General features: G+C 33.0%; 2 protein-coding genes across 6 annotated transcripts in view; one reads left to right on the top strand and one right to left on the bottom strand.

Moving 5' to 3' along the window:
- LOC135836478 (cytosolic carboxypeptidase 1-like) overlaps nt 1–18,630 on the bottom strand; it is a 45,924-nt gene that overhangs the window by 16,123 nt on the left and 11,171 nt on the right. For all 5 annotated transcript variants that reach the window (XM_065351340.1, XM_065351341.1, XM_065351342.1 and 2 more), the window contains 3 exons: nt 18,280–18,576; nt 18,033–18,173; nt 17,771–17,949 (listed from right to left, as the gene is read on the bottom strand). In XM_065351340.1, the coding sequence (XP_065207412.1) occupies nt 17,771–17,949; nt 18,033–18,173; nt 18,280–18,576 (617 nt within the window). The remainder of the gene's footprint in view (nt 1–17,770; nt 17,950–18,032; nt 18,174–18,279; nt 18,577–18,630) is intronic.
- On the top strand, nt 237–17,744 carry LOC135836480 (uncharacterized). The gene is made up of 5 exons (XM_065351349.1): nt 237–423; nt 13,238–13,420; nt 13,569–13,737; nt 16,692–16,850; nt 16,988–17,744. The coding sequence occupies exons 1-5, from the start codon at nt 348–350 to the stop codon at nt 17,532–17,534; spliced, it is 1,134 nt and encodes a 377-aa protein (XP_065207421.1). The 5' UTR covers nt 237–347; the 3' UTR covers nt 17,535–17,744.

Here is an 18,630-nt window from a genome sequence, read left to right as displayed (position 1 = left end):
GTACGCGTGACATGCGTTAGGAAACATTACGTGTGATTTTCGTTACTTTATTTTTTACCTCTTCTTATCACACAATGTAAACTCTTCACTCACAGCCTTCATCTTCATCTTCAACTTATGTGTGTATGCTGACTTGTTGCCTGCAACGAAAGTTATTCAACCCCTTGCCCCACTCTTTCGCCTTCTTTTGGTACCTGTAACATTGGCGAGGAGGGATTCGAGCTATTGTTTGAATCTTTTCTTGTTAGTTTATACGAGCTCTGTCAAAGCCGGGTACAGTTCGAAGGTGCGTGCCTTTTCAACAAGGTATTTTTTTTTCAAAACGAGTGTTTAACGTACCTAACAAAATGAATCATAGACAAATTCGTATTTTAATTACCGTTCATTTGTGTCTAACTTTGACCATATTGTGCGGAGTTTATGGTAAGTGGAATATTTATTTTTGTATTTTTTTGTATATTTAAGTATTATTTTTTTTACTTCAAATTTTTTACGCAATTTTGATCATTATCGAGGTGATGTAATACAGTGATCTCTTCTTGTACTTGAAAATCATGTGTTTGAAGAACAAATGCCTAAGCTGTGTACGTTAGATCGTTTCACAGCTGGCGGAGTTGGTGCATTTTTATTGAAAATAATTCCCAATTTTGAGTGATTTATGAAGGACTATAATCTTGAGGTTTGAAATTTGAATTTTGTTTTCTCGTTAGATAAGGTAGCAATGTCAAGTTTAAGGAAAAAATGTCCTAATTTTTAAAATTTTTTTGAATTTATGATCATTTTTTAAAGCATTGCTCACGAAATTAATGGAAAGAATCGTTCGAAATTTTCTTAGACAATTTATAAAAATGTTGTACATTTTTTACAATTTTTTCAAAGAGATTGAGCTTTATTCCTCAGAAAACCACTAAATCTTGAATGTAAACAAACCAACAAAAAAAATGCACGGAAAAAGCAAAAAAATTATTAGGTAGTAAGTAAAGCAATTTTTAAACAGAACATAAAATTTTTTCAAGTTTTTTCAAAAATATGCTCATTTTTTCCAATTTTTCGAAAAAAAAACTGATCATCAATTTTGAAGATTTTTTAACCGTGACCAAATTTTTCCAATCTGAAGATAAGATTTCGTCAAGTTGTTGAGAGGCCACCTCTACGTTCACTGTTTTTCTCGGCCCAACCCCGCTAAAAACATGCATGTAGGTGACTCGGGGATGAGGGTCAGGGAGGGTGATTGGTTTGGTAAATACTTAGATTATTTACCTAAGACTTGGGGGCTCGATGTTCTCAGAAAAATATTTGAAAATTCGAATTTCTCAGCTAATCTCAGCGGAAATTGAAGTATTTAACTTGAGTTAAGCTCTTACGATGGTACCAGTAGAAAAAAACTGTTCGTCTACAGAGCCAAAAATGTTCCCTTCTTCAGTATTTTCTCATCGGTCTTTTCTTAGAAGCTGTTTAGACTCATTGAACTTAGAATTTTCAAATTTTTATCACAAAAACATTTTTTTTTAAATTAATGGTTATTCCAGAAAAATAAAGAGAGAGAAAATGGTAGAACATGAAACTTCCCATTACTTAAGTTCGGTTGATTTTTTTCCTATAGAAGGGATCTCTTTCAGGTGTTTTGAGCTTAATTCGGAAAAATCAACTTGAATCAGAAATTTTAAATGTTTTTCAGTTTTTTTGCCACATTTACAACAATTGATTTTGAGAATAACCATCAAGAATACTACGAAAAAATTAAGTGGAACAAAATTGGAGAGCACAAAATTTTCCTTCGGTTAAGTGCACTTCATTTTTTTCTACAAGGTCGACTTTTTCAGATATTCAAGGTTGGAAAGCTCAGCTAGGGTTTTTTCGTTTTTTTCGATCAAATTCCCAAAAATTTATTTTTGAGGGAAACGAAGAGTCCAATGAGAGAAATAAAACGAAACAAATTTAAGAGCATGAAACTTCCTCGTAGAGTGTAATTATTTCTCTTTTAGGTGATTTGTTTTTGAGATATTTCGAGTAACAATTTTTTGATTGAGTAAACTGTTCTGTGTATTTGGGTTTTGGGGATTGTATGCCCTAAAAATTTGTAAATTCAGGGCGAAACACCAGCACTTTACGTCAGTAGGTGCTCCAGTTTAAAAAAATTTTGAACAATTTTATTTCTTAGCTTACCTTTACTCTATAAAATCATCCTTGTCACTTTCTAGTTGGCTGGTTATGCAGATGGGGAGGGGAAGGGCAAAATGAAGGGCTGATTACTTCTTGGCATGCTTCCAAATGTTTGGAAAATGAATTTATTGGGTTCTCGATTCTTCTACATAGCAAATTCTTCATTTTTTCATGCATAAAATTACACTCATATTTTCATTTTTTTGTGGCTCAAATTTGTCTCTCCCCTTCCCGCTCCCTTCAAAAAATTCCAACTAGACCTAAAGTATTTTTGAGGCATAAAATTGATAAGTATTTTTAAAAAATATAAATAAAAAAAACTTCATAAAAATTCCCTGATTGTGCTAAAAACAAAAAAAGAAACTGGTCAATTTTCACCTCTGATTAAATAACCAGATTACCTAATCTGGCTTATATCACCAACTCGCAAATTGCGCAACTTTCAAAAGCACGCACAAAAAAAATACAAAACTGGCCCTCAACATAGCAAACATCAAATAAACACCCCTAATCCAAAATCTGATCCACACTATACGTCGGAAAACCCAATTAAAACCTCGATAAATCCTACAACCAACAATCCTGTACATAAGCAATTAGCTTACCTCGAGCCTCATTGATCATAATTAAAGAGTAATTCTAGTAGAACAAACTAGCGTCGAAATTAAGCCGACTGCGTATGCAACGTTTATTCGATTAAACACCCGAAGCCCCATTGAAAATTACTTTCGGATAATATAGTGTTAATAATAAACTAGGTATATACCAGACGAAATTCAATATCGCGTGACCGATGAGCGCTTCAATTACTCTACCGACGAAGAATCTCATCGAAATGCATTTGCATTTAACAATGTAACTATTCTAAAAAAAAAATAACCATACAATTCTCTGCTATAGGCAGGATGTTGAGAAACTATTCGCGTAACGTGTGTCCATCCAGGGAAGCAATTTCAATATATATAAAGGTTATTATAAAATTTAAAAAATCCCTTCATTCGAGTGGAATTTCTAAACTAGTTCTCTGTTTAGTATTAACTGATCAGGTGATCACTCAGGCGAATAATCGTACCAACTACGTACCTCTACCTATGCAAATTGTTTCAACAGGTACATATTCGAAGTACTAGTTTCATACCTATACAATCCTACAAGAATGAAAAGCTCGTATTCTTATGCAAACCAATATAAATAGAAAAATGCAAATTATATTTTTAAAATCAGCAGATTTTTTTTCAGAAGCACGTATCCTAATTACCTATTTACAATAATTTTCGATACTGTATACTGTGCTACGTACAGTACGTACTTATCTGCATAAGTGCAAGCAACGTTTATGTATTTTTGTGGATGCGGATAATTTAAAGTAGGTACCAACGTTTTTACACTAAACTGGTGCTTTACCTCGTTTTACCATCCCACATGCTATAAAAATTTGTTTCGATTATGTCACTAAAACGGTTCATAAATGACAACCTACTTTATTAAGAACATAACTCAAAATTCAACCATCGATCATTATTCGCACTTTGAAGACGAAACCAGTGATGATAGGTACAGGTATACCTAATAATAATGTCAATAAGAAAGATACACTCAACACTGACAGCTTCTTCCTGCCGAAATAAAAGATTGCCTTTTTAAATATTTGCCTTGTCTATTTCTTATTGATAAAATCTATCCTGTTTGATGTTGGGGAATCTTCGAGTAAGTACCTACCTAGTTATGTGCTTTGTAACATACATGTGGGTATTCGGTCAGTAGGTAGATACGAAAAACTCATTTTCTTAAAAAAAAAAAAAAAAAAAAAAAAAAAGTAAAATCTATCTGAATGAAGTAATTTACGAAAAAATAACAATATTTGTAAAAATATTAAATTCCATATCAGAATATATGTCAAGGTTGCGTAAAATAACACTAATTTCCCTAAAAATTAGGTAACAAATCTCGATTTACGCGATTAAACGATTAATTTCCGTTGTCTCTTCTCGTCTACAAAAACTTCAATAAACATCACCTACGTAATTCTACGAGTAGATGGGTACACACATAGCAATTATTTCAATTTTGGCAAGCTATTTTCCTGTTCGGTGCATTCAAATGGTTATAGATTTTTTGGCCAAATGTAGGTAATTTTTTCTAACGAGTAACGTGTTCTAAATTGTATGCAAATTTACGCGATCAATTATAATATTTTAACATGTGATTAAAAAAACTGCATTACTACTCGAATAACCTTACTTAGTTCCCTGATGCGTTAATGGGCGAACAATAGAAACACTGAAACATCTTGAAAGGTACTATTCAACTCACTTACAAGTACCTACTTTATATGTACGCAATCTGATTGTATGTAATATACACAATTCATCGTATTTACGCCGATCCACTCGATGCTATGGCAAGACAGTTGAATCGAATGGTACATAGAAGTGCGCGGTTAATGTTTTAATGTAATTAAAAAGTTGCTGTAGTGCTTAAAAAAACAATTAGGTAAATGGAGGGGAAAATGTGGAATTGCTTAATTGTATGTTGTAATAGTTATTTTGAGTGATTTTTTGGTAGATAATTTTATGGTTTAAAAATGCTTCAAAATTAATTGAAAAATTGCCTGCTGTGATTTGTAGGTATAGATGAGATACCTACCATTTTTTTTTCGTATTTTTTCGTATAATTTTTGAGTTTCTTGTGAACGTTCTATTTCTGACTTATTGAAAAATGAGGTGTGCTGTTTATTTCCTATCTTCATTGCTGGGTTATGGTAAGAGTAGGGAGGGGGAAGACAGTAAATTTTTCCGAGCTTTCATTTCTTAAAGAGTCCGAAATGAATATCTAATGAATAGGTATAGGTAATTATCAATTTTACTTCCAGGTTTTGAATTTCGAGAATTTTGATTTTCGTGTTTTTTCAAAATACCTACACAATTGATCGAAAAAATACCCAAATCTTTCATAAATTTACAAACCATGAACTCTAAGCTTACTTCAGTTCAATAATCATCTCCATTGAGAATCTCATAGTTTTCAGGACCGAGCCAGAATCTCGATTTGTAGGACTCCAGTACCAAAATTGAAACAATTTTTCTATCTGCTCATTTTTTTTTTTTTTAAATTGTGTGTTTAATTTGGAGTTTTCTTCCATCAACTATACATATAAGCATCTGCACCATCAGAGAAAAATTGCAAACTTTTTTATGCAGAATTTTTTTAGAATTTGCCCAATCAAATTGATAGAAAGATAGATAGGCAGGTACATAAATTGAAAACTGAAATTTTGAACATGTTTTAAATTGAATCTTTCGGTTATCAAAAATTAAATTTCTTGGAAATTTTACCCTCGCTCTGCTCGAGTATTCAATAGATCTCTTTCCGATAACATTCTGAAAAATGGTTCAAATAACAATGTTGGAAAACAGCACCTACGTACTCAATTTTAACGTTTCCATTTTTAAAGATTTATTGAGTAATGAGGAAGCAGAGGAGAGGGGAAAATTTGAAGAAAAACCTGCTTTATTTACCATCTTCATCAACGACTACCCCTCCCAGAAAACTCACTTGAACCGACTTTGGCCCCCTGGTATTTAAAATAAGTACCTTTGACTAATTTCAAGATACCAGTGGGCCCCGTAAAAGTATTTTCCTGAGACCGAAAATCGTGGCCTGTTCACCTTTGGTTCTGGGTTCGTTATATTTGGCTCTAGCACTCATACTTCATTGATTGTCGAAAAATCATAAGTTCCCACAATTGATTGAAATGGCAGGTACTTAATTTGTGCCTATTTATTTACATATATTTATATGGTTTTTTAGAAGTGTGAGAATGAAAAAACTGAAATTGAAACTGAAACTTGAATTAAAATAATAAAAACTAAGATTCCCGAATTTTTTCCAATTTTTTATCCTTGAAAGTTTATAAAAGAATAAGTAGGTACCTAACTACACGTATCACTTTATTTTTCAAACTTTTTGAGAGGAAAAAAACATAGGTAGGTACCTACTAATTAAATTGCTCAGCTAAATCAATAAAGAAAAAGTGTTTTGATGATTTGCAAATTTTTAATTATTTGATTGGAAAACTTCAAATACCTACTATCAAATTAGCAAAATTCTAGTTTTATTTAACGATTCTCTAATCTTGACATCTCCTCCACCCTCTTCCTTCATGCCAAAAAAAAACACCAATTTCAGTTCGCAGAGAACAGAAATTCACTCAAATATCTCGAAGAATGAAATTCAGAGGTTAAAAAATTGATAATTCACTGATTTTTTTTTTGAAATGCCTATAAATTTTTTTAAAATCCAAGAATGAAACTAAAATTGATTAGAACTATTGTGAAAAAATTTTCACGTAAATTTAACAACATTACATTTTTTCCTTCCTTTCATTAACATAAATCGACATTTGGTTTTTCTTCAAACTTTACCCTTATTCTATCAACCTCATGCAACTCATTTTTTCAACGTTTCAAAGTCTACCAAATCAACCAAATGGCCTTAATTGCCGAACCTATTTTCTTTTTAGATGCCCTTTCGGGCTCAAAGATGATTTTTTTCAAGGGTTCAAATTTTAGCGTAATTTTCAAATATACCTACTCGTACAAGGTCGCTCGATCGTTCCCAAAATTGTATTTTTTGTGAGCCTGGGCTTCCTGATTGCATGTTTAAAATATCTCAAAAACAGGCAATCTATTAAATTTGATCACTTTTTATGGATGAAAAATGTAATGTCCTACAGCCTTGTTCCTTCTCATTTTTTTGTGAGACCTTAGTTTTGATCACAAATAATTTTTTGTGGTAGAAAAACTGAGGCAAAAAATCAAAATTTTTGTCATAAACCGTCGATTCAACATAAGCAAACCTTCCGAGAATAAATAAATGTTGAAAGGAAATGATTGGATCTGATCCTATCAAAACTTTGATTTGGCCAGATCTGGTCAGGTCAAATTAAATTCATGGAATATCCGGATTTTATTGCATCAATAATTTTTTCGTTAAGATTACACTCCATTAAAAATAAATTTTCTGGTACAATTCTGTTCCTCTTCATTTTTTCCTAAGACCCTCAGTTTTTCCAAAAAAAAGTTGTATTTTCAAATTTTCTGTGATGACGATGAACCATTTCTACATAAATCAAACGAGGAAACCTTTACAACCCGTCAACTAATTGAAGAGCTCTATTCCAAAGTGGGTTAAGTCATTTTCAAAAAAAGCACCTTTACGGACATTTTTACTTCAAAAGTGGGTTAAGTGATCGATTTTTCAAAATAAATTTTTCTGCGAGCAATTGTTCTATGTCCAAAGAAAGGAAAGGTGCACCGACCTTTGGAACCAGAACAAATTTCAGCATCAAAAATTTTAATCGAATTTTTTGGGGGAAAAAAATGACTTAACCCACTTTGGAATAGAGCTCTTCAATTTCACTCAGTAAGATGAAGCAATGTTTGTTTCCCATAAAATGTTATTTTCTGATGAATAAAACCATCAAAGTAATTTTGTAATACAATTAAAGCTAAGTCAACAAAGGATGGCGCCTGGAAAGAAGCACGTGTCAAAATTTCCAAAAATATCATTCGCATTCATGACTTTACTATCGTAATCCTAAATTCTCTAACTGATAAGATAAATATTAAAAGCATGGATATCCTTAAAAATACAATGAATCATTGCTAAGGTACATGCACCTGAAGTCGTAAGAAGTGCCTACCTATGGTACACCTACCTACCTAACCAGTAACCATAAGCACTCGTGCAATATATCTACACTACTTAGATTAGATATCCATGAAAAATGATAATCAAAATAAGCTCTCGCTCATATACACAAGAGTATGAATCTCAATTTAGACGTTGTCGAGTAAAAAATAAGCATCAATTAGATTACATAAATTTCAAATATTACGATAACTCTGGCTCCCATCCGAACTGTTTGTTTAACCTGTGCTCGCCATAAAGATTTACACAAACAAGTGGAATAAACGAAAATATGCGTTTAGCTGAGCGAGGTTAATGAACGTGAACATTGTACCAGCAATATTCCTACAAGTACACATAAATAGTCTGCTACAACTATATGCAACTCACACTCGCAGTCATCGCAGGCATACATCACACAGATCCATCTACGTCGAAACGGAAACGTGGTATTTTTGTTCATTCATTTCTTCATTAGGCGTACTTAAAATATCATTCAGGTAGGTGACTTCTATTAACAAGTCACCATAGAGGTGCACCGCAGAGAGACTACATAGCCCTACACGCACGAATATACCTACAAGATAGCAAAACGTCCTTTAATAAGGTCCCAAACCTTCGACAATGATCGCACACGAGTCTGACAAACTATCCTACCTAAGCATATCTACCGTTTTACTCGAATTAATTACTATAAGGGAATTTTTTTCACACAATCATATGTAGCTACATTATACGTATGTGCCTCATATGAGCAGAAGAGTAAAAAAAAGTACCGAGGAGCATTCGACCTCCGCACAGTTTTATAATAACACCTTTAGCAGAGCCTATTATCAACAAACAATAAAAATAACGTACAACGTCGGTTATTAGAAACAGACATCCGGTCGAAGAGACCATTGTTGCTTGCCTCTTGCCAGAACATACCGTCCACTTTTGAGTACGTCTCGTGGTAACGAGTTCTGAAGAAAACTACAACTTGGTTGGAAATTTTTTCCTCCACCAAGTACCTACCTATATACACGATTAAATGACCATATTAGATATGAAGAGCAGCCTAACAGGTGTTCGATCAAAAAGGACAGTCACATTTACTCACAATACGAGAATGGCAAATCCGCGAATTCGCCAGCCAAACCTATAATTGAGATTTCCACTCTTCAAGGACGATACCCAATTGACCGTGAATCCGCGCCAAAATACCAGTAATCCAATTAATGGGATCAAATTATCTTAACCATATTGTTCCCATCATATCGCATAACCGACCATAAATAACCCTTTTTATCAAATCTTATCGGGTGTTTTTTCCTCTTCGTCGTCTTCTCAGAAACGATTCTTATGGTTTTTTACCATACCTTACTACTTACCTGTGCTATGAAAACTATGTGATTTATACTACATTCGTACATTAGACAACACACAGTCTTGTTGCATTGTTGCACTATAAGAACATGCAAAGCGAGTTATTACCTCTTCTTCTTCTTCTTTTTTTTTTGACCACATCATTATTCTAAAACCGGTTATCTTTTCCCTTCTTATTGCACATAAGCGATGAAATTCACATAAAGTTGCGGTGGGACTGAAAAGAGCAGATTTCCAGGAGAATTTTTCATTCTTCAAATTTCCAACTTGGTCGTTGTGCTCCCTTTTATGTTGTGGTTGTATGTATAGGTATTTGAGTTGAACTGGTCGAATGTAAATTTAAATCGATATTTTTATAATTTGATTGTTTTTTATGCGTAATAAATCCGCGATATCTTTACATCTATTCGTGTATGCATTGTTTGTATGTTCGCACCAAAGCTGCGATATTTCTGAAAATCCTGCCTCGTGTAGTCTTGTAAAATAATCTTTTCAGGGTCAACATACTGTTAGGGGTCAATTTTTCTATCGTACGAGATTGAATTTTATATGAAATTTTCAAATAATTCATTTACATTATCTCAAGAGTGCGATTGCCGGATCAGGATGCTTATCTTTAATGTTGTATGGGAAAAAGAGTGATTTTCCAGCTAAGCAATGAGTTTTTCGACTCAAATTGATAATTTTTCTATATTCATTTGACTCCTTTGCAATTCTTTTCAACATTTAGAAGAGGAAAATCATTAATTTTCAGCATTTTCCGAGTTTAAAATTAAATTTACGAACATTGGAGGGACAAACTGCCCCTTTTGTCCTACAGTTTGGCCATAGTTTGTTCACAAGGAAACCTCAAGATTCATTATTTTTATTTGAATGTATCTTCGAGTGATTGAGTGGTCAAAAAAGTATAGAAATCGGGTTTTTAATTTCCAAAATTGATTGAGGAATCATCATCCTCACTCCTATAGGTAGATAAATCTTAAAAATTGTTAAAAAAAAAAAAAAAAAAGGTGAAACCATTGCTAAAAAACACTACCTGTACAATATACCTACTTACATAATTTATGTAATTAATTATTATGATGAAAGTTTTTTTTAAATAAAATTACCTCAAACATTTCTTTTTTCTGGAACTCCAAAAAATCAGAGCCAAAGACAAACGCCTTTTTTATAGCTTTTTGGCCTCTCAAAAAAAAATCATACGTATTACAAAATGAGAAATTCTACGCTGAACAGTTTTGCTTTTCTTTGCTTTTTTCGAAAGACCCTTAATTTTTTTCAAAAATAAATTTTTATGATGGAAAAATAGAAAACATTTTCAATTTGTCCATCAAAAACACATAATCGATTCAAGTTCAACATTACTTTTTTTGCTTGGAATATCCAAGAAACGAGACCTCTCTGGAAAAAAAAACACTAAGCAGTCTGCAAATAGGAAATTTTATGCCCCACATTTTTTTTTCTTTTCATCAAAATTCTAAGCATAAGTAAGATTCCACCAGTTTAATTGATTTTAAATCTCAATAGAGGATAAGATAAGTCATTAGATCAAAATGTTTACATTTAGAATTTTTATCATAAATTTGAATAATTAAAAAAAAAAAAAAAAAAACAGAAGAAACCACTACTTAATTTATATATTTTGTATTGGTTTTTTTCATCAAATTTTCACCTGAAAAATCTTTTCATTTTGGTCCTTGGAGGTTTCTGATTTTCACTATATTAATGAGCAGGTCTTTCAATTTTTCCTGAAAAAGAACCACAATTTTCAAAATTTCGTTTACTGAAATCTGTTTTTCGTTTTTGTTTATTTTTTTTCAAATTTCTGATTTTCACCATATTAATGAGCACGTCTTTTAAATTTTCCCGAAAAAGACTCACAATATTCAAAATTTTGTTTACTGAAATGTGTTTTTTTTTTCAAATTGAAAATCAATTGAGTAGAAGTCTCCTCCCTCGTTTAGTGTGAACCTGCTCAATTATTTTTACCATATTTTTCTCCATTTTTCGTTCCATTTTCTACTAAAGGGTGTAGAATCATTTCATTATAATACTCGTATTTCAAAATTTTGAATTTTTACATTCAATTTTACATTCCTATGCAATATTTTGTACCGTAGATTGCTCAAACATCGATAACTTTGCAACTACCTGCGTAAGATAAGAACATGGTTGAACAAGAATCCAACTTATTCTCCAGTAAATTCAAATTTCCTTCTCATCCACCACAATACATTACTCCTGTGGGCTCTGATATGTGCATCGGGCATCCAATACAGCAATTCCTTTGTCTCGACTGTGCCTTTTTATCTCATACATGCACTCGCAAAGTCGTAAAAAATGCACTTATTTTTGCACAAAAAAAAATCCCATCGTTGTATTGTCTGCGCACATTGTGTCATTTTTCAGGCACGATTGCGCATAATTCAAACACGTTTTTATTTCGCGATATTACCCCTTTCTGTAACTGGTTTATCATGAATATATCTTCGTATAGCAAACACATTTCAATTCCGCATTTGTTTAGGAGGACTGAACGTGACCTAGACATTGCTCTTAAATGATGATACAATCAGCATGTGATTTTATTTACTTTTTTTTTTGCGATTTGCGCAACTATTTATGCTGCAAAACCCAATAATAATGATGTTTGGAAAAAGCACGAAGTCATTTTTTATTATAAAATATTCCTTCGGAATTACGTACTTCCAGACGTAAGTAGTCTTCAGAGGAGAGGAGCTTGAACTTGAACCCATTGTTTGCTGATATTTTTTTCGTATTGAATTCGTTGTAATTTTTCAATAAATCATGACGCAGCGTGTTGGATTATGTAATGATGATAAACGTGTGTGTTGCTCATTACGTCTTCGATAAAAGTTCATCGAGTTGGTTACCTATACTCGCCAAAGGTTACGTATTGCTCCTGATTTCTTAAAGTAGGCAACTTAATTCACGTTAGGTACTTCTCAATAATCGGTTTTATTCCATTTTTTTTTCATTTTTTTTTTATTTTGGGAAAGAATTTAGGAGGGAGAAAATTCTCAGAACATTTTTCTCTCGTTCCAGATTAATTTTCATTCACTCGGTTATTTTTTTTTCACATACTTTCGTGTTTCTCAATTCACGAGCATACCAAAGATACACCCTAGTAGAGAAAAAAAAAATCACCAGACCACCAACAAAATGTCTCTAAAACAATTCGAACAAAATGACAGGTTCAAAGTTCCAGAAAATAAACGACGATGACTGGTGGCTTGTAATTGTTTGATGATACCGCCAGTCTGGTAACAATAAAAGGGAAATAAAAACAATATATAATAGCCCTGTTATTTGTCTCATGTTCAGAATAGCGAGATGTTAATTTGGAACCTCTGAGTCGATGCGATGAGGTTGAGGATCCGTAAAAACATTTTCAAATTGACCTCAGCAACCCGACAATGGATTGTTGAATTTAATGACGCTCGGGGTGTCTGATCTTTTCGGATGAAAACTCACACGATACATACTCTTGATAGGTTGAAGAAACGTAGACTCTATTTCATTATCCAACAAAGGCGTATTAATGATTGATTAACGCCTATTTAAAGGCTACTTTTCAATACAAAGCCTAGGTCAGCATTTATACTCTATGAACTTGGCTTTGAAAAGAGACCTGCAACTAAAGTTCAGACGAATCGTGATTTTAAGGTTATTGTTGGTTAAAATTAGTATGGTAACTTTATATTCACGAATCGTACGGGGTAACTGTAAACAATGATTCATATATCCTGATCGTGAGCTATACACGATCGCTCCGTGCGTACGTTTTAGACGCTGCCACTGGAAGTGTTTCATGATACGATTAAAAAAACGGCGAACATGGTGTTGAATTTTAATATCACTATACCAATAAGCCCTCCCCCTCTCATTACTTCACAAGTCTCGCGTACATTCGTAACATTTTATCAAATTGATAACGAATTCGCACGTGGTATTGCTTTTACAGCATTTGAATAATTTTCCTTCTCTTTTGTTCTAGGTCAACGTATTGTAACGATACAATTAGATGGAACCCAGTATTATGTTAGTAAAATGAATCCATATGCTTCGGAATTGAATTACTTCCTAGCGTACCAATATTGTAGATCAATTGGCTTGCAATTAGTTTCATTCGAGACAAAAGAAAAAGCGGATTCCATTACCGAGTATTTGAAAAATGCAGGTAAGCCTACCCTAATACCAATCATCACCAAAGACATTTCTGCGCAACGTGAAATGAATCGTTCATCGTAAAATGACGAGTCATTATTCGATCATTCAAACTATAATAAAATAATTAATTGATTATACGAATGTTCATTCCAACTTAGGATATAGTCAATTTGATTTTTGGACCTCTGGAAATCACTTAGGATCGAATATGCTCCTATGGATGTCAACCGGTATGCCATTTAACGCCACATTTAATTTTATGCGAAAACAAGAAGGCGAAGATCCTAATGTACCAAGCGGCCCAATGCCTATGGGTAGGAAAAAAAGGTAAATTACTTGGCGGCGAATTCACTTGCTGATATTACTTCTTCTTTTTCATAGCTATAGCTATAAAATGTTAAGCACGCGTTTCAAACAAAGGCTTTGAAAACAGCGGTGTGCTTTGGTGCTCTTTTAGCATACCTACTTATTGAGTTTACGCAGGTATTTTTTCCGATGAGCAAACGCAATAAAATACCTGCTAATCGATTTCATTTACTTCGGCGTAGCGAATAACCTCATAAATACCCCGAGAAAATTATAGAAATTCATATTTTTTTTTCAAAATGTGCGCAAGTCTTTGAATTCTAAATACCTATACAGCACGTGGCTTTACCTACCTATCTGTTTATCTAAAGTGATTTCATGTCAATTTGCTCAAGTTATTAACTTTAATCTTTTGTTCTTGCATTTTTTTTTTTTTTTACAATTTTCATCTATTACACAGTTAAAAACATTTCATAATTTTTCAATTTATTTTTATGGAATGCTCATTGGAGTACAAGGGACGAGTTTGTTTTTTCTTCATTAGGCAGGTGGCAGGTGTCATCTGATTCCTGCGCGTTTCAAAACTAAAAGTGAAAAAGTTTGGTAAGAGACTAGCGAAAATAGCAAAACTAACCAAAATTTCAGGAGATAAAGGGCATTTTTCAATTTTTGGTCAACTTTTGAAGATCAAATTTGGGCCAATATGAGGGAAAAATCAAAATTTTACCAAATTGACCTAGATAGCTAATTTTAATTCCAAACCAATTGGAAACAGTTTCGAACTTTTTTGAGCAGTTCTAGAGCATCCAGCTTCGATTTTTTAAAACTGACGTTTCCACGAAATCTTACCTACCTATTGAAGTTTGAAAGCTAAAATTTACTTTATATCTTGACTTTAATATGCTGAGTAGATTGCAAATAGTTTCAAGTCTTTGTGGAGCCTCCGGCTATATTTGGGAAATTCCTATTTTTGAAAAAAAATTCCTTAAAATACATATAATTATCCAATTTGGACTTGAAAAATGATAATGATCGGTCTAATGGGGTCACTGACATGCACCAATCGCGTTTGAGGAGCTAAACCTCATTTTGCTGCATTTTATGCCTTTTTTTAGGGAGAGGGAGAGACTGGAATAACCAATACTTATTTGGCTGGAGTCTCCAGAACGTTTTGAAACCGCCTTCAATTGACTCATAATATGTTAAAATTAGGGTATAACGTGAATTTCAGCTATTTAACTTTATTAGGTAAGTAAATTTTCGTTGAAATTTTAATTTTCAAAAATCTACTGGATGCTCTAAAACTGCTCAAAATTGTTCGAAACCGTTTTCAATCGATTCAGAGACTCAAAAATAGGGTGTATACCAAATTTCAGCTTTGTAGGTTGATTTGGTAAAATTTTGATTTTTTCCCATTTTTGGCTCAAATTTTTTTACTTTTGAAAATTTACAAAAAATTGAAAAATGCACTTCAGGTCTTGAAATTTTGACTGGAGGTGTGTTTTTGCATATGTACTCTTTCGAAGTTTTGATTTAGCTTTGCGCGGTTTAAAACATTTTTTGCCAATGAGATAACCTTACCTTTCTAGTGAGATATTTGAATGCAAAAGAGGGGAAGAAGAAGGGGATCATGATGCTTCTTTGTCGTACCTAGATTTGATACAGATTCAAAGAAATCGAACGAAATAGGTGCAACAAATCTTAGTCTTGTATGAATCCTCATTGTGTCAATTTTGGATTTTTTTGAAATATTTCTTTCTCCCCTCGGCCCTCTACCTTTTCGCTTTATGAAAAATACTGCTCGAAGAAGATTTGAAAAATGTACCTAAAGCAATTTTGAATGGATCAGTTGAACTTGTGGTTCGTGGTTCAATTCTAGTCTAATTTTGCGATGCTGGGTGGCTCATTCATTGAATTTCTCAAAATTAAGAAAATAAATGATTTAATTTTCAGTTTAACAATTTTTTCTGGAAATGTTTGGCCAAAAATAGATTTTTGAGATAGATTTTTTTTAAATCAAATTTTTTAATGATTATATAATGAACGAATGATTCAAGTTGCACTATCAAACGCTTGTCCAAAATATTTTAAAAAACAAAAAAAAAAAAAAAGAATTGTAGGTAGGTAGGTACTTTGAAAATGGGAAGTTTTATGTTTTATAATTTTGTGTCTCTTCATTTTTTACCAGTAGAATCCTGAGATTCTCCCAAAAATTAAGCTTCAAAAATATTTAGAGGTCCTTTCGAATCAAAATTAAATAATTTTGTTTGAATAAGTGCGTTAAAAAAAAGTTTACCTATTTAATTTGTTTTAAGAGGATCATATGAGCCCCAAGAATTGGAAACAAATTCTCGAAGTTTGAAGATATAATGTGATTTTTTTATTCATTGAAACCTAAATTTCAGTTGGAGCTGGGTCAGTTCTTTACATTTTCAAAATTTCAGAGGATTTGACAAAACTGACAAAAAATTTTCCTGAAATTAATTTCAAAATTGAAAGAAAATTATTTTTAAATAATATGTATTTTTGAATGGATCTAGGTACATATTATTATTTTTTTAAATTTACCTACCCACTTTTTTTGGATTTATCCACTTTTTTATACTTTTTTGAGGAAGCCAGGAAGAGGTTGTATGAAAAATGATTATTTTCAAAGGGTTTCTGATTCAAACTCACTTTTGATATAATAATATTTAGAACATGAAACCCCCAGGAAAATTTATGCTCTCCGAGAGGTGATATTTCGGTGGTATCGAAAGTCGCAAAATTCAATTCGATTATTTTCCACCCACCCAAAGCTTCTTATATTATTATTGCTGCGACAATTCTATTTGTCTCAAGTAGCCTATCTACATCAATAGGTAGTTAATGCGGGCCTCCAACGGGAGATAACACCCCCATGGACTAGAATAGTAAAATTACATAATTAGGTAAAACGGTATCGTTGATTTTAATTTTTTTCATTGTCATTGCAGAGGTAATAACGGCGTAACGAGCACCGGATGCATCGCGTTAAAAGCCAACTCTATGGACTGGGATACCGAAGACTGCACTAAAATGAAAGATTTCATTTGCGAACAGACTAGATGTTATTTCTATAATTACGGATCAATTCCAGTTTCTACGTCTCAGGGGTAAGCAGGTGAGAATTTATGATTTAAAAAATTCGAAGGCGCGCGCCAACATCGCCGCCATTTTGTCCCAAATGTCGCAATTTTATTCACTTCGCTATTCGTCGTCACGTATGTCGTGTGATTTTTCTCTTTTGTAGACATAATAAACACGCGTACAGAGACTATAGTACAGTATCATCTACCACGCAAGCAACACAAACGGTTCCTCAATATTTAGTTAGAAATACGAGTCCTTCATCAATTATTCTATCTACAACAGTCGCAGCTCTAGAAACAACAACAGTCGAACAAAAAGCGGCAGAAACCGAGCCACCGAATTTACCATACAATGAGTACAGCGAGAATCTCAACAATAATCATAACGAAGAAGTTAAAACCGCGCCTGCCGAGGAGGAGACGAACGAAATTGATCTCACTCATGTAACCGAACCTCCGACCTCGGAGATTTCTGGCTCCGGTACGACTTACAGATACGACCGAACCACACCTGTACCAATGGAAAACGAAAACGATAAAGAAATCAATTTCTCAACTTCGAATCGCATCAGATCAACGAAAATCCTAGAACAAGAAAATAACTCCGGAAGAAATATGCCAGAAATGAGCGCCGAATCTTTTCCTTGGGCTTGGGCTAAAAATATCTTACTCGAGAAACCAGTCATGAAAAAAACCTCTCAAAATTGATTTCTGCCGCTTGATTGTCTCGTCTCTTTATTAACTTTCCATTTATACTTAAGTTTTTTTCTCAAAGAAAAACAAAAAAAACTTTAAAAGAACTGACTCCGTATGACAAATATTTAAGTTTAGCCTATGATTTTTTTTCCTTTTTTATAGGCTTAGTCTGTAGATATGTCTTTTTATTTCCTTAAATATATTTTCTAAATAATTCGATAACTTATTAATTTTCTTTGGCCACTCACCATCCGTTCAGGACGCCTTCGACGTTCAACATAGGAACTATTTTGAATACGAACTGATTTCGTAACTTTTCTGCATTTGAGGACGAACTTAATAGATAGGAAATCACACCATCGATCACCCAAGAGGAGTTGGCTTCACCAGGATGAATTCTACTCGTCAAAAAAGCTATTTCACGATCCTAAAAAATATTTCAATCATTTGATTAAGTAATAAATTTAAAGTATTAAAATCGCTGAAATCGTTTCATAAGTGGGTACCTACCGTAGTTCTATTATCTTGACTATCAGGAGCGGTGATTGTTAATAAAGGAACTGGATTGTTGTTTAAACTGTTGCATAAATTATCAACGCGTAAATAAATATCGTCTTTTTCCGCATTTGAGATCCATTTCTTCATTCGAGTCTGCACAAAATTCAAAAAAAAAAAAATGTAAATTAACCTGCATCAGCTGAAAAAAAAGTATCTTAGGTGCAGTAGGTAGCAGTTACCTATGTCATAATTTGCCTACCAATAATTGAGAATAAGTATACGGGAATGTGTAAGCGATATAACAGACATCCAACGAATGAGGAAATTTAATACTGAAGGAGGCAGTGAGGAATGTTTTTTTGTTACAATGAGGAATTTTATATCCGTTTCGATAGTAACAAATATCGGAGCCAGTTCTAAACCATCCAGGTCGTCCTAAAGTCGATTCTCGAACCGAATACATCAAAGGTTTCATTCCGTAATTGAACTGCGAATTTGTTTTTTCACAATTTACAATGTTGAACGTGTACGGAGCCATGTTATCCATATTTGATATCTGAAAAGTATTTTTTTTTTTTTTTTTTAAATTGAATAAAATTTAACTCAATTA

This window comes from Planococcus citri, chromosome 2, assembly GCF_950023065.1.
Source record: "Planococcus citri chromosome 2, ihPlaCitr1.1, whole genome shotgun sequence".
In the NCBI taxonomy this organism is placed as follows: Eukaryota; Metazoa; Arthropoda; class Insecta; order Hemiptera; family Pseudococcidae; genus Planococcus; species Planococcus citri.
Note: the sequence above shows the minus strand (reverse complement) of the source record. Positions and strands in the feature narration are given on the sequence as shown.

What these genes read in the sequence shown, in the direction of transcription:
- LOC135836480 (XM_065351349.1), top strand. Translation starts at nt 348, where the DNA reads ATGAATCATAGACAAATTCGTATTTTAATTACCGTTCATTTGTGTCTA. An exon ending in CATATTGTGCGGAGTTTATG is followed by an intron (nt 424 to 13,237) that starts GTAAGTGGAATA and finishes CTTTTGTTCTAG; the next exon opens with GTCAACGTATTGTAACGATA. An exon ending in CCAGTTTCTACGTCTCAGGG is followed by an intron (nt 16,851 to 16,987) that starts GTAAGCAGGTGA and finishes TCTCTTTTGTAG; the next exon opens with ACATAATAAACACGCGTACA.